Source organism: Neofelis nebulosa, chromosome 6 (genome assembly GCF_028018385.1).
Source record: "Neofelis nebulosa isolate mNeoNeb1 chromosome 6, mNeoNeb1.pri, whole genome shotgun sequence".
Lineage (NCBI taxonomy): Eukaryota > Metazoa > Chordata > Mammalia > Carnivora > Felidae > Neofelis > Neofelis nebulosa.
Window position 1 is genome coordinate 126,860,826 of NC_080787.1, and position 16,483 is coordinate 126,877,308.

General features: G+C 41.1%; 1 protein-coding gene across 10 annotated transcripts in view; it reads right to left on the reverse strand.

The window, feature by feature from the left end:
* The window catches only part of MAP7 (microtubule associated protein 7), a 180,044-nt gene that overhangs the window by 151,337 nt on the left and 12,224 nt on the right, over window positions 1-16,483 (reverse strand). For 2 of the 10 annotated variants that reach the window (XM_058735394.1, XM_058735387.1), the window contains exon 1: window positions 4,298-4,593. The exons of 2 other annotated variants lie outside the window; for them this stretch is intronic. In XM_058735394.1, the coding sequence (XP_058591377.1) occupies window positions 4,298-4,430 (133 nt within the window). In that variant the 5' untranslated portion in view covers window positions 4,431-4,593. Of the gene's footprint in view, window positions 1-4,297; window positions 4,595-5,071; window positions 5,091-16,483 lie in introns of those variants that run through there. 6 more of the 10 variants (XM_058735389.1, XM_058735386.1, XM_058735396.1 and 3 more) reach the window with 5 other exon arrangements.

Sequence of the window (16,483 nt, forward strand, 5' to 3'; positions counted from 1 at the left end):
GGGAGGAAAAAAAAGACTCATGACTTACAAAGAGAACATTACAACTGTTAGATCATCACCAATCCAATAGGAATACAAATGGTAAATAGGAGATCGTATTTCATTTGGAAACCTTAACTGGCAGAAATTCTACCTTCATAGTGGATAAGCCAGAAGAAAAGAAGTTAACTGCAGGCTCCATAAATACACATTTTAACAAAAAGGCAGACAAGGAGTAAAGGGAGAAGGAGAGCACATTTGCTCAGAACTACTGCGCCCTGATTTAAAGGAGAAATTTTATAATCTGCAATTTGCTAACAAAAGGGGCAGAAGGCATTAACCTAGATATTAACAAAGTAGTCAATTAATACTACCCTGTAAACATATGCCTTCATTTTTTCCACCAAGGAAAATGATGGAAAACAACAAAACAGAGTAGAATCCCCGATATACTCTTAGGTAGAGGCAACGAGGTAAAGAGTGATAGGATTAACCTATCGGACACATCCAAATATAGTACTTACTGTTTCCCTCAAAGTAGTTACCTTGGAAGGACAATTCTAGTATGGTCAACATTTCTTAAAATTCCTGTTAGACTTGCAGAGACTGTGCAAATTATTTTTAAATGTTAAGTTTATCTCCATTCAGTAATGTTCCATGCAGTCTGCAATTTTTTTTTTAATTTTTTTTTTTTAACGTTTATTTACTTTTGAGACAGAGAGAGACAGAGCATGAACGGGGGAGGGTCAGAGAGAGAGAGAGGGAGACACAGAATCTGAAACAGGCTCCAGGCTCTGAGCTGTCAGCACAGAGCCCGACGCGGGGCTCGAACTCACGAACCATGAGATCATGACCTGAGCCGAAGTCGGACACTTAACTGACTGAGCCACCCAGGCGCCCCATGCAATTTCTTACCCAGAAGAGTAGTCCTGGCACTTGAATAGCTTACAGTTTCAAGAAGGGCACAGCTGTATGTGTAGATACTTTCCATACATTCTCTGCCCTTTCCCTGATTTTAGTTTGTATTCTTGCATTATTGGTACATAGTGGTCTTCCTCCACTAGACAGGTAAACACCTCTGAGAGTAGAAACCGTGTCAATTACCTTTGCACCATCTCCACAAACGACCCAGCAATGCAATCTGTACAGAGTGTGCATTTAACAAGTGCTGGTTTAGGGAGAAAATGTCTTTTTATTTAATAATGACACCTGCTCAGCAAAATTCACCGTAAGGTAGGTTTGCCTTGAAACTTATCCAAGGGCATTTAGTCACTGCAGTACCTAAGTAGGCTCGCCTCTGCCAGTCCTAACGTCAGCACTGCACTGAGGCTTGGGCTCTGGAGGTGTAAGAGCAAGAACATAAGCCCAATTCGCTCCCAATTACTCTCTAAATGTTATATATCAATATTATCAAGTACATCCCTATCGATTACATGGGAGAAAAATCCCTCCTTCAAGAACTGATCTCATCTACTAGCTAAACAAACTACAGTCTCAGTCCACCAGGGTAATTTTGAAGCCACAATGGGAGTCCAGACGGTAATCGATATGTTTATTCCTACTGAGTTCATTATGATGGTTACCCAACAGCAGAGTACCCAGAAAGATACTACTTGTCATGAACCCAGGGTCCTTCTTGACAGAAGCATTTTGCTTACTGAATTTAGATAGCATGCTTCTTTATTGCTAGTAATTGCTAGAATAAAGATATTAAGCATGAAAACCAAGTTTGGGTACAGTTGGCTGATTAGGCCACAGAGTAGGCAGAAAAGAAAACAAAGTGATTGTTTATCTTAATAGTCACACATGGAAGATAATCTGTTTGTCATCCGGCTATGATGCTCTGGAAATAATTTAGAAAATAAAAGTCCATTATAAGTTGCAAAAGACGGTACAGGCAACTGGTGAGTTAAGAATAATATTCAAAGCAGGCAATAACATTTACGTGGGAAAGGACAGCCGAAATGGTCAATAAAGCCAGGTTATTATGCTTCCTTGCAGGAAAGAGGCTGTCTGCTCCATCAAGCCCTTTTTAAAAACCACATTCATTTCAGGACCTGACCATATCTGGCACCAGGAAGCAATTAAGGATAGACAAATCAGAGAGGACAAAAATTCAGAAGATCAAAGCTCTACAGACTCAAACTGTGTTGTCCAATAAGGTAACCACTAGCCACATGTGGCTCTTTAAACTCAAAATCAATTAAAATTTAAAAATCAGTTTCTCAGTTATAGTAGCTATATTTCGAGTACTCCCAGGTACATGTGGCTAGTGGCTATCATACTGGACAGTTCATACACAGAATATCTCCATCACTGTTCTGATCGACAAAGCCAGATTTGAAAGTGGACATTCCTACTGTTCAGACAGACCTGATGAGAAATTCAGAACCAAGGCAATAGTATTACTCGTTAGGAATCATTAAAGATTTCCAATGTTGTTTGTTTATGTCTGGGCATTCTTATCAACGTAGCATTTTTCTTCTAGTCTTTTTTTTTCTTCTTTTTCCCTTTGATATAAGGAAAAGTAGAAAAAGAAAAATGGTAGGGATTCAGAAACTCCTTAAGTCTCTCTTATCCACGAAGTTGCACGAATTGCCAAAAATAAATACATTTTTAGAAGTAACTACTTACCCTACCCTTTTCCCCTTTAAATAAAATACTAAAGGCAACTGGGGGGGAAAAAACCACAGAAGAAAGAGAGGAATTCAAGAAAACTACTCAGAACAAAATGGATAGCTATCCTAAATTACTGTTCCAAAATGCCTAAGGGAAAAGTGCCGCAAATCAAGAACATTTCCAAAAATACAGAGTGGGCACAGTTCAACAGTTCCACATTAATTTAGAAAGTTAACACCTCTTAAGAGGCCAAATGATTTTCTACCAACCATTGAAAGTACTGGGTTTTCATCAAGACCACACTCTGGTTCAACTGTCTAATTCCTGGGCAAATGAAAGAATCACCTATGTCAGCTTCCATCCGTGGCATCAGTAAATTCCTGAAGTCATTTGGTTCTAAGATAGAAACTATGTCTGATAGTAAAATTAAAATCAACTACATTACTAAGGTTCTGTTGATTTGAAATTTCCTGTATATAGCCTTTTAAAAGTAAAGTAAAAATATACTTTGGGATTTAAAGTTGACAGTTTCAATTATACTTAAGAAAAGCAAACTCTAAGACTCATTCAAGAGCCAGGAAAAAGAAAGCCAGTCGTTTTCAGGCACTGGATTCTACCGAAACACTCATTCTATCAGGGCTTCAGTATTTGCTTGCTACTTTGCCATGCTACTACTCTGTACCACACAGAGGAAATTTGATATCTCAGTGACAGAACAATTTGAATGCAAGCTAAAATTTAATCAGCACATAGAAAAAACAAAACTGATAACCTATCAGCTTAAGAGACAAACAGCTCATATGCATTTGGGGGAAGGGGGTTGCAAGAATTAGGATACGGGGAAAAAAGAAACTTAAAAGGCAAGGCTTAAAGCCCCTCTTCAAAAATGTTATGATGTTGCCATCTCTGACAATTACGCTCTGGGAGGGTAGCTATGAGACTATGCTAAAATGATGCAGTACAGGGGGATTCGAGAAGCCAGGCAAAGCTGCCGCTCCATTTCATCATTATGAAAGAAAGGTACAAGAATCAGACCTCCCCTTTCTGCACCCAGCACATTCCAACCTCCAGACAGATGTTCAGCAGAGTTACCATCAGAAGTTATAAAACGTCATGCTCTCCCCTCCCTGTTCTCTAGCTTTGCCCCCTACAGTGTGCTCAATGTTTGTTTTACCACCTTCTCAAGCTCCTTCAGAATAGAAAAAGAAGTAACATCTTGACTCTCTGCCCTTGGAAAGGACTCACTCCTAGGTCACTTCATCTAACTCATCCCTTTTCAAGGAGAAACTCAGATCATTAAACAGAAATCACCAATGCACCTAAACAAGGTAGGGAGATGATCATTTAAACCTGGATTAAGTCCTATTTCCTTCCTGGTAAGGACATGCCATTGGTAACTGTTCAAATGAGCATGTATAAATTAAAGATCTCCAAGCCAAGAAAGTAGCTTGTGTCAAAAAAAAAAAAAAAAAAAAAAAAAGGCAACTGATCTGAAACCTACCAAATCTGCAAAATCTGTTCTGCATGTCATGCATACACAGCTCTACAGAATGTGTAAATACAACCAGCAAACTGTGCTAGGAGGTCACAAGCACTCCACACAGCGTGCACCACAGACACAGTTTGTAAATGTGCTACAGACAGTGTGGGAAATGGGGGCTGGCTCCAGTTCCAACCAAAGGGTAGAGCTAATGCATACCTTTAGGTCTTCTGGAATTTCCATTCTTTTGCTGTTCATCTTCCTCATTAATGGTGAATAAACCAAGGGGAATTGGCCTTGCACTGGTCTTCTTCAGTCTCTCTTGTCGGATAGCTGTAGCTGATCCAGGCATACCGCGGCTACTTGGTTTTTAATTATTATTATATTAAAAATATATGCTTATGTAATTGCAGCTCCCAGGAAGCTGCTAGTTTCCAAGCTGCCGGTTCATTTGAGCACTTGTAATAGATCCCCTATGGGTAAACAGTGTGCAAACAGCTGACAGATACTACCAGCCACTTGGCAACTGAGGCCCTGCAGTTCCCCCTCACCTAGCAGCAACCCCCCCACCTCCCCTCCGCGCCCCCTCCCGCTTACTCCCCCCAGGCAAGTGGCTGGCTGGAGCTCACTAGCTGGCGCACACACACACACACACACACACACACACACACACACACACGCTCACACAAGCACGCAGGCGCACTTTCCTTCCGGAAGAGCCCCGGGAAAGGCACGCAGGGTCAGAAGCCTCCTTCCACTGCCTAACCTGTTCAGTCAGATCCCAGCTTCTTCCTGCTGCGGCACCTTTGCCCAGGCTTCCTGCCACCGCACAGTAAGATATTCGGCACACGGCACAGAGGGAAAACCGGGATATGCTGTCCTGTAAACAGTTGCCCTGACAACCGGGACAGGTCCTAATCCGGGAGGGCTGGGAGCAGCTCCGGTCCGCCTGGAAGCGCAGGCAGCTGCGGGATGCTGGTCGGGGGAACTCACCGCAAAGGTCTGGAGCAGGGGGGAGGGGGCCGCCAGCGCTGTGCAGCTCCCTCTTCCTTTCTTCTCTGCCCGCCCCGCCAGGCTGCAGCCCCGGAGGACAACTGTCGCCATGCCCGCACAGGCAGCAGGGGACTCCCCAGGATGGGGAAGGGGACTCAAGGCAAGAAGTCCTTCTCTTCTTTGGGGGACCCGGTTTTCAATCATGACAATGTTTGCGAGTCCCTGGATGAAGGCACAGCTGGACGCCCATGGCTCATTCTGCACACAGTATCACATCGCAGCTTTCTGGAGGTCCCTATCACCCCAGGCTGGGCCATGAGGATTGACACTGCCACGCACCTGAGACATTCCAGGGAGGACAGGCAGGAGGAGAACCGTGCCTGTTCTCACCAAGACCACAATTTGGAATACCCCTTCTGCAAGTCAAGTTGAAAGGAGAGAAATGAGAAACTACAATCCACCTACTGGTGGGGGGGGGGATCCATCTCACGGACACGCGGCCAACTCCCCCCAGTTCCCACTGCTCTGGGCGAGTCACTACCAGCAGTGCTGAGCAATTCTTAACACTTGACCCACTTTTAGTTCTTTTTTGGACTCTTTTCTCCAAAGCATACAATCATGGGATTATTGTTTTCTTCTGAAATGAGCTTTCTCACTTAAGACTCTCCACTTCTAGGCTGCCTGAAATTTATGCTGTGTGTGAAAAAATTAAATTTATAGTAAGTGACACAGACAGATGCCTACTGCCAAATTGGTAGCTTTTGTTGCTTTTGTTTTTGCCTTTTAATCAAAATCAAGTCTGCTTAAAATGTCCAAAACAATCCTCCCATCCCAGACCACTCTCCTACATTTTCCAACACGAGGCTCAAAGTCACAAAACCGCAAGATCATGACCTGGGCCAAAACCAAGAGTTGAATGCTTAACCAAATGAGCCACCCAGGAGCCCCAAGCACCCTCTCTCCATCCTTTGGATGGAAGGATAACTTCTGACAATTCACTTAACTTCTCTTGGTGCCTTAGCTTTCACCGTAAAATTGGGGTGACATCATTTACCTTACAGGACTGGGGAGAGGATTAAATGAAGCATAGTGGTAGCAGTAAGAAGTGCTTATACATATCACCTGCTTTTACATTTTACACTACATCTGTTGTAAGTACTCCCATTTCTGCTTCGTATTTCAGGTGTTTCCAGTTCAACTATCAAGGTTATCGAGCGATAATATTGTCCAGCCCACTGCTGGAGCTGTACTAAATGGTTGGCAAATCCATGCTGGAAACAAAACAAAACAAAACACTTCAGAAATCTTTTGCTCAAAGGTTGGGGGATTCAATTAAGAGTTAGATGTGTAGATTGGGGAACTGAAGGAAATTTCAGGTACTAAGTTTACTTAAAATCATGTTCACCTCTTTGATGAGTACCTGGAATAAAAGAGAATGGGGTTGAAGAACTGCATAGGTCTGAGAAACCACCTAAATCAACGTTTTACATGCAAGGAAAACCAAGGCGCAGGAGGTGAAGTTCCTTGCCCAGGTCAAATGTTACCCACCAACAAGTCTGGTGAAAACGTGCTTCTCCTTATGACGAAAATTCGGCCTGCATCGTTTAGGATCTTAGATCCCTCTCGCTAGCTTCTTACAGAGATGGCAAGATGTGGAGAAGGAAGGAAAGGGAGGATCCATGCTTCAAACATGCAAGATCTTGTTGTTTAAGAAATAAACAGTAGATACAACCTACTGCCATTAATTCTATTTGGAAATTCTATTTTTGAATTAAAGATGATTTGTTATTTCCTATTTATTTCTTTAATCAAAAGATCAGTGAGCATAGTCCAGTATTATACATATTTATGAAAATCTTTTCAAATCTAGTTTGTTTCTTCTACTTCCAGAGAATCAGGTTAGTACTTACAAAAGCAACACACACACACACACACACACACACACACACACACACACACACAGCTGAAACTACCTTTTGGCAGAAGAAGTGAAAAGCTATGTCTCAAGCAAACGACAAATTTCATTCAGAAATGTTTCTTACCCAGATACGGCTAACAGCTTCTGATCCTCTCCATGGATCTAACAAAAGTATTACTGAAAGTGGTAAAGCTAAGGAAAAAGGGATCTTTTCCTTCATCTATCATCTTAAAAAAAAAAAAAAGTTTATTTATTTTGAGAGAGAGCGAGCCTGTGTGCAAGTTGGGGAGAGAAAGAGGGAGAGGGAGACAGAGAATCCCAAGCAGGCCTGATGTGGGGCTGGAATTCACACAGTGAGATCACGACCTGAGCTGATGTCTAACCAAACTGAGCCACCCAGAAGCACCCCCCCCCAACCTTCATCTTTCAAATAAAAAAATGAAAGGATCGAATTTACGAAGTATCTTAGGAAGAAAATGAAACATCTTTCCAAGAGTGGCTTTTAAAAAAGCAAAGTGAAAGCTGAAATTCAAATGACTTCTGCAGAAGATGTATATTCCTTTACTCTCAAGGATGGCCTGGATGGCTTTTTCTCCTCTTTTACAGGAGAAACACAGCAGCAAAGCAAAAGCTTCCTAGCACTTAACTTGTCCAGATAACATTTCACAAAGGAGCCCTCCCTGAGGTCTGTGGAACAGAGATCACAGAACAGCCCTTCTGGGACACAGAGGACTCTAACTGAGCCCACCTCTGCCACACCTAGCTAATCAACAACTCTCTTCTTTTTTTTTGTTTTTTAATGTTTATTTATTTTTGAGACAGAGAGAGACACAGCATGAACGGGGGAGGGGCAGAGAGAGAGGGAGACACAGAATCCGAAACCGGCTCCAGGCCCTGAGCCATCAACCCAGAGCCCGATGCGGGGCTCAAACTCCCGGACTGCGAGATCGTGACCTGAGCTGAAGTCGGACGCTTAACCGACTGAGCCACCCAGGCGCCCCTCAACAACTCTCTTCTGTTAACAGCAATGGAATATCCCTCTAATGACAGAGATGGTACTCTTCATGCTCTAGGGTCTCAAGGAGAATTCTGATCTGTATCAAAATGTGAAAGTCACCCAAATGGCTGTTTTGAAAGTTATGCCTAAACTATCTACTGGGGAAATGAAAGCCTAATCAAAGGAGGCCATATGTCACCAGCCATCCTACAACCCATGAGGCAGGGTGAGGTCAGGTCAAAGAATCCCATTATCCAGAACATCTCCAGCTTTGTCAGATAAATTTTATCTTTGTTAGTCACAACAGCACTGAGAGAGGAGTCATCGCCTGACAGATCAGGAAACTGAGGCTCAGGTTAAAGTCACACAGCTAGTTCGGTCACTGAGCCAGGATTAATTTGTGGGCCATCTGCTCCGAAGCTAAGATGCTTTTGTCCTGCTGCCTTGTAAATCCTGGTTGCAACATCAACTAGCTGTGTCCCAGTCACAGCTGTGACCAGTCACAGGGAAGCAAACAGCCCAAGATCAAATAATCATAATAAAGGATTTTTTTTTTCCCTATCCACGAAGTACACATTTAAGACGTAAATACATTTGAGATTAATTTCCTAAATGCTCAAACCCAGGATATAGGTTTTCAGCTTTATTTCATTTTGGGAACACCGGGGCTTAGTCCCTACAGAGGCATGGGGGCTTTTATACTCAGACCCAAAACAAAGGCAGATGTGGAAAGGGGGATGGCCAGACCTGAAAGCAGAAGGAATCCTACTCTGAATTCCTGAACTCTTCCCCAGCACTAACAGGTGTTTTCAGTTTGATGTGGCACATGTGTCCGTGAATGTTACTTGCAGGTACAGAACCTCAATTCAGTCCCCACGGGAACTGGGGTATGCAGACTTGCAAGAGTCAATTAGGTTTTGCAACTATCGTTAAAATAACAAATGATGATTAATGGAGACTTTGTACAAAGTAGGAAGAAATGAGACATTGCCTAGTGAGAGACGGTAGATTTTACAACTAAGCTGGCTTTACTAGAGAAAAATGTTTGCAGTATAATCATAAGATATATTCGCAGTCATATTGAAAATGATACCACTCATCCGCTATGAATGAAATAGGCCAATAGGTCCTTGAGCGATTGCTGTCCCCACCAATTCCCACCCCCAGCCCCTATTCCCTTAGTACACAATGAATTCATGTCTGTGTGTCCCTCTACCCTGGCTGCCTGGCGCCTCTGGGCTACCTCTAAACATGAGGTAGGGGAACATGAAACAGAGTCAAACTAACTGATCAGTAGGGAAATCATCTCATGATTGGGACCTGCTTGTCACAATGTGAGATAGGAGAATAACCACATGTAGGCACATGTGTACACACACACACTTCAGGTTTCTGTTCACATTTATCCTTTGTCAGCTTTTATTTTATGTCCATAAGATTGGAAAACAGCACACAGTCCATGAATGAATCCAAAAATATCCTCTTGCAGAGAGAAATCTGCTTAACCAGTGAGAAGCATACCTAGATTTTTCCTTCTAAAAGCCTACTGAGCTTTACAAAAAGATCACTGAAATGGAAAAGAGCCTGAGTTGTACTAATCCAAGGACTGTAGCTGAAAATAGAAAATTACTACTGCTGGATTGAAGGGCCAGTCACTGGTAAATTACAGTTCTATATACATATAAGCCAGTTACTTTCCAGTGGGACCCACAAGTGCCAAAAGGCCTTTTCAGAAACGTTTTTACATTAAGAGGAGAGGATTAATTCCTCAAAACTACTGGGTTCAGTAATCTTTTAAATATTTAATGCATACTCCCCCGAAAGGTAAGCTGCAACTTACTTCTAGTAGTTTTAGAAATCCACATTTTAATGGAATATTTAAAAAATAAAAGAAAGAAAACCTTCGCAGAGTTTGAAAATACAAAGACAGCACAGGTTGACTGTGAATTCAAATAACCCCTGGGAATAAAAGGTCCCAGCTGGTTCTCTACCACCCCCATTCTTGAAGTTAGGGGGCTCCCTTCCAGTTTCCTAGGACGAGGACACTGCCTCATGGCTTCTTTGGCAATAAAGGCCTAACATTCTGCCATCTTGCAGCATTAGACAATTAGCTGTTGGACAAAGAAATACTGCACAAAGACAAGACTGACCCTTTGAAAGGAAAATGAAAAAGGCAGGTTTGCTTTGATCTTTATTTTACCACCTTTTGTTAACAGGCAGTAAGAGAAACAGTAAATACGACTCTAGTAGTCATGTGCCAAAAACCAAGAAGTACCACGTTCCTGCCGTGCCTTTATAACATTTCTATAAATCTTCACCGTGTGGCGAACACTTTGTGGTGCCAGCAGACTCCCATTTTCGCACGTCTGCTCCACCAGAAATAAATTTTAAACCTTGAGGATTCACTTACCTGAATGTAAGGTGTAGATACCAAGCTTTCTTAAAAACTCTTCCCTAAACATTAGGTATCACTAGCTAAGTTGTGAATATTACAAAATGCCACATTGAACTTTAACCCAGTAAACACAGGCTAGAATGCCCTTGGGCCTCCGGTTCATTATTCCCATTGATCATACTTAATGTACATTGCATGAACATCTCAATTCCTTGGCAAAAGTTAATATGTGCACACGTCCTCTAATAGTGACACCCTTATGAGGTTACAAATCCAATTTTACAGATTCAAAATGAGGCAAAAGAAATCAATGGCTGGGTTCAACAGAAGAATCAGACAGATAGCCAGGGCTGTGTTTCTGAAAGTTACCTAACCCATCACTGGTCCATGAGCAGTTATGGGTTTACTTTTATTTTTTTGAACCACACGATTAGAAAGAGAAGAAAACTGAGAAAATGTGGTTCCCTGTCTTGCTTTAGGAGTGGTAAACACACACCAAGGGTGCAAGGTGAGGTGTTCTGGGGGATGGCATCAGAGTGGAGGCAGTAGGCAGATCATATAATGTTCTCCCACCAAGCAGAGGCAAGGGGAGCCATTCAGGGATGCTGACTGATGCAATGTGTGACCCAGACTGGCCAGTCTGGTGGAGGACAGGTCAGAAGGGAGGAGGAATGAGATATAAGAAAAACCAGTTCCATAAGGACTTTGTCCACATGAAAGAAGGTGTCTCACATGGTGACTGTGGGGATAGAAGGCAAAGAGGAAAATGAAAACCCACTCATGTTTGTTTGTTTGTTAAAGAGCGTGGAAGGTTTATTTCAGGGGGATGGGCATGAATACTGAGTTCCTGGAAACGTCCAGAACATGGACAAGTGGACAATGAGAAGGAAAGGTGGTTAGTGTTTATATTAAAGACTTAGATGACAACGAGGGCTTTATATCTGTAGATCAAGTAGAGAGAAAGCCAGAAACAGTTCCAAAATCATCAAAAGCTCAAAATAATGGGCTACAGCTAAAAAGATTCAGTAGCGATAAATATGAACATCTCTTTTGTTAAGTCCAACCGCACAGGTACAGAATGAAAACCCCACCCAAGCTTCAGCAGCTGCAAAGAAGGAGGGCCCTTGGACAGCACGTGATCGGTGTGATGAGGCAGTAAAAGTCCTAACAGTATCACAGGTGGTACCAGCAGATGTCCAGCATGCTCAGTAAGGGGTCCTCAGACCACATTGTCTGAATTAGATATTTCAGTGAGATCAGAAATCAGAACACATTCAGAAGAGAGCAACCTAGGACTATAAGATTCTAGGCCATAACACAGGAGAATCATTGGAAAAAAGGTACAATTTCTCTGGAGAAAATAAGCCAAGATCTGGAGAAATAAAATAACTGAATTAAAGCTTAACATGTGGAAGGATGTCTAGTGTTAGCATAGTTCTGGAAGACAGAACTAGGATCGGTGATTGGAAGTCACCAGAATGTAACAAATTGTGCCTTCCATCACTAAAGATAGTCATGCAGGAACACTGACTGGGATGAGGGTGCTGCATTAATAGACTGGGTCCACGTTGGATTTTTGGATCTCTAAGAGTCTCTTCTGATCCCACAACTGGCTCCAAGACCTGATGAAAACGGAAACTCGAGTTATATGCTCAGGGGAAAACAAGCTGGCGGAAAGAAAAAGCCTGAGACTCAGACAGCCCTTCCCCCTGCCGTCACAGTCTGCCTGTGCTTACTTAACACTTCACATGGTTTCGTTTCTTTTTTTTTTTGTCAGTGGCTCTACAGTTGTATTGTTTTACTCATTCCACTGATGCCCCCCAGAGGTTTTTGACTTAATGCTAAAACATGTAAAGAATGGAAGCTTCACTCAGTCTTCTGGTTACAACAGGACCACACTAATAATTTCTGCACCTGCAGCCTGCAGACTTCCCTCACTGTCGCCTATCAGCAATTTAATGGAAATCTGGGTGAAAAACTCTAGGGAAGATGGGAATAAAAATGAAGAAGATATACGAGTTTTCCCTCAATGATACAATTCACTGAAGATGGATCACTGTGTGGCTCTGTAACTTGAGAGAGGAGATCTAAAGATTTGTGAGTGAAGAGCATTATTAAAGAATAATAGGCCAATTCAGTTTATTACTTTATGGGCATTTTAAGGGGAGTGATAGCCCTAAGTCTTTAGGCCAGTGAAGAATTGGACCAATCAAGAGCAAAGTGTTCAACACTCATTTCAGCCCTTACTGAGACTTTCCCCCAATCCCATCTTTTGTGGCTTTGCTACTCTTTCTAATCCTTTCTGCTAAAATGCCCTAAATTAAAACTGGCGTCAATTAAGATTTTTTAAGAGGTTTAATATCCTGTTTTTACCTTAAAAGTTAATTTAAAAGTTTCTCTTAAGAAGTAATTTAAATGTTTTACATAATTCTGGGGGGAAGACTCTGATTTTCTTTCTGAGGGTCCATGTGTCCAGTCAGCGTTTTCCAGAGAAACAGAATCAAAAATACCTACTAGACCACTACTGATACTAAATACTACTACTTCTCTGAAGAAAATATAGACTTTTTTTTTTTTTAAATACTTATTTTAAGAAATAATGGCAGCCTGCGATTATAGAGGCTGGCAAGTCCAAAATTTGTAAGGCAGGCCAGCAGGCTGGAAACTCAGGCAGGCTTTCCATGTTATAGCCTTAAGGCAGAAGTCCTTCTCTGGGAAACCTCAGTTTTTGCCCCAAAGGCCTTCAATGGATTGGATTGGGCCTGCTATATTATCAAGGGTAATCTTAAAGTCAACTGACTGCAAATGTTAATTATATGTACAAACTACGTTCACAGCAATATTCAGACTGGTGTTTGACCAATAACTGGACACTGTAGCCTAGCTAAATTGACAGATAAAATTGACCATCATGGTCAGTGACCCCACAGAGATTAAGACACTCCATTCCCACACTGAAATCAACATGCTATAAATGAAAGCATGCCTCTCAAAAGTCAAATTTTCACTGAATAGGCTGGACATTATTTATTCAAGTCATTTTCCAGTATTGCAATGCTCTGTTAAGATAATACTCATACAATTGGGGTCAGCAGACCTATGAAATCCTCTTACCTTTCGCTAATGATCGCTCTTTAAGAATCCAATACAGGTCAGCTTCAAAGCATTATCAAACAAATCGTTTTTACCATTATAACAACTGGTTGCCTCAACATTAAGTGGTTTGGAAAGTACAGATATGTAGATTTAAAAAAAATCCTTCCCTATTGTCATGAAGTAACCTCACTGTCTCAATTAGAAGAAAATATATATAAATATGTGGATGGGGATGGTGTTGATAATACATGTTTCTCATGAGAAGATAAGTGTACACGAAGGTTTAAGGTACTAAACTTTATTTACACTTACTGGTTAAATAGAACCAACTCTGACAAAAGAGAAAATTATATACAATTCTTCAGCACAGTTCTGAAATCAATCAACAGAGAATCATGGTGGGGAACTTTGAGGTTTGGTCATTTACATTCAGCTAAGGTCCACACTGAAAAGATGAGCATATCCAGTGTAATTGTCAGCAACCAACCAGAACACTGAGAGCCTTCAGCTAAATTATACAGATAAGAAATGAGTATACTTACGATTAAATGGCAAGCCCAGAAGCTTTCCAAATTTGTAACTCCTAAACAAAAAGATTCCTAATGCATCAGTAATTGCTTTAAAAAAAAAGATAGGAAGCATTAATTTCTGAGAAATAGATACTACTAGCAATCCAGTACATTTTTTGAGAAATGCCATCCCCTTTTGGTCTTATGTGACCTCGGGCCACTGAGATTTTAGTGGGCACTACACAGAAAGAAACAACATCTCAGACCTCAATTCCAAAACCCCTTTACCTTTCGAATCTCTATTCTAAGCCCTTGCCTTAAAACTCCTGTGAAGTTTAGATAGACAACTGAGGGAGGAATATAATGACAAAAGGAACCTCTTGGCAAACTTCCTAAAACACCACAAATGGACCATTGTGCCTTTTATCATCAGGCAAAGTGGCCACACTTCCATTGCTAAAGGCACTAAAATCAACGATGTATTTAAAAAAAAAAAAAAAAAGTTGTTCCAGAGACAAAGTTGTAGAGAAACAGTCACAATCATAATAAAATTCTCTCTACTCTCTCAATTTTTCGGTTGAGATTTTATTACCTGGTTCCTGTTTGCAGACTGGCATGGAGGAAGAGATCAGCCCTGAAACCCTTAATACAAGAAATACCCATGTCCCTTCATAGCCCAGAGCCAGCCTTTATCCAACTCACTAGAAAAAGACCTGGTTCTTGCTGTTTACAAACAAAAGTAGGGAGTTTATAGAACCAAAAGCTGTTTGTTTTAGAAATAATTGCAATACTGCAAGTTGTTCCATGAACAGGTTTCCAAATACGCACACCTCTAATAGATAACTTATGCACTGTAAAACAAAAAAGGCATCTTTGTGTGTTTCCCAGCTGGTCCAGAATGGCTCACCACTGTCTGGGCTCCCAGTCACCGGATTTAGCAAAATCTTCTTCCATGTGATATTCTGTACTCGTCTCTTCCAAAATCTCCTTGAAGACTTACACTCTATCGTGAGTATACTTTAGGTACAGCTGGACCACCAAGGCTTGAATCTAAGATGTCAAGGAAGTGTTCTTCCCTGTGAGGTTCACTGGGTTATAAGATTATGAAGGTTTTCTACTCAAAGGCATTTGCCCTCTCAGGTCTTCCAGACTAAAGATAGCTCCATCCCCCATTTCTCTATTTTAAGGCTTTTTACTGTGGAGCCATTTCTTCTACTTGCATTTTAGTTCCTGATACTCTACCTGCGACTTATGCAATGCCACTTTAAAAGCATATGCATGGGGGCGCCTGGGTGGCTCAGTCGGTTAAGCGTCCGATTTCGGCTCAGGTCATGATCTCGCAGTCCGTGAGTTCGAGCCCCGCGTCGGGCTCTGTGCTGACGGCTCAGAGCCTGGAGCCTGTTTCGGATTCTGTGGCTCCCTCTCTCTCTCTGACCCTCCCCCATTCATCCTCTGTCTCTCTCTGTCTCAAAAGTAAGTAAACGTTAAAAAAAAAAATTTAAAAAAAAAAATAAAAATAAAAGCATATGCATGTACCTTTTTTCTAAAAAATTTATTTTAATGTTTTTATTTATTTTTGAGAGACAGAAGTGGGGAAGGGGCAGAGAGAGAGGGAGACACAGAATCCCAAGCAGGCTCCAGGCTCTGAGCTGTCAGCCCAGAGCACGACGAGGGGCTTGAACTCAGGAACCGTGAGATCATGACCTGAGCTGAAGTCAGACGCTTAACTGACTGAGCCACCCAGGCACCCCTGGATATACCTTTTTATATACACAACAAGAACATCCTCACAGTGATGATAGGAGGTAGGAAGTCACTGTTGCAAAAGAAAGTTCTGGGTATATTTTAGTGATGTGTATTTCTTATTTTTAATAATTTTATTTTCACTGGGGCACCTGGGTGGCTCAGTTGGTTAAGCATCTGACTTCAGCTCAGGTCATGATCTCACAGTACATGGGCTCCAGCCCCACGTCGGGCTCTATGCTGACAGCTCAAAGCCTGGGGTCTGCTTCGGACTCTATGTCTCCCTCTCACTGCTGCTTCCCCACCTGTGAGTGCACTCGCTCTCTTTCTCTCCCCCCCAAAAATAAACATTCAAATACTGAGTACTTATAAAAATATTTTTACTGAAAAATGATATAAATGGTATATATTTATATATAAATATTATATATGATATATTATATGATATATATTATATATGATATAAATACCATATATGATATAAATATTATATATAATATAAATATAATATATAAATATATAATATAAATATTATATGATATAGATATTATATGATACAGATATATATGAAATGTAAATATTATATATGATATAAATATTATATATGATATAAATATTATATACGTATATATAATATACATATTATATACTTACATATAATACAAATATATACTTATAAGTATTATATATAATATATATAAATATGTATTTATATATTATATATATTATATATTATATTATATATTACATTTAT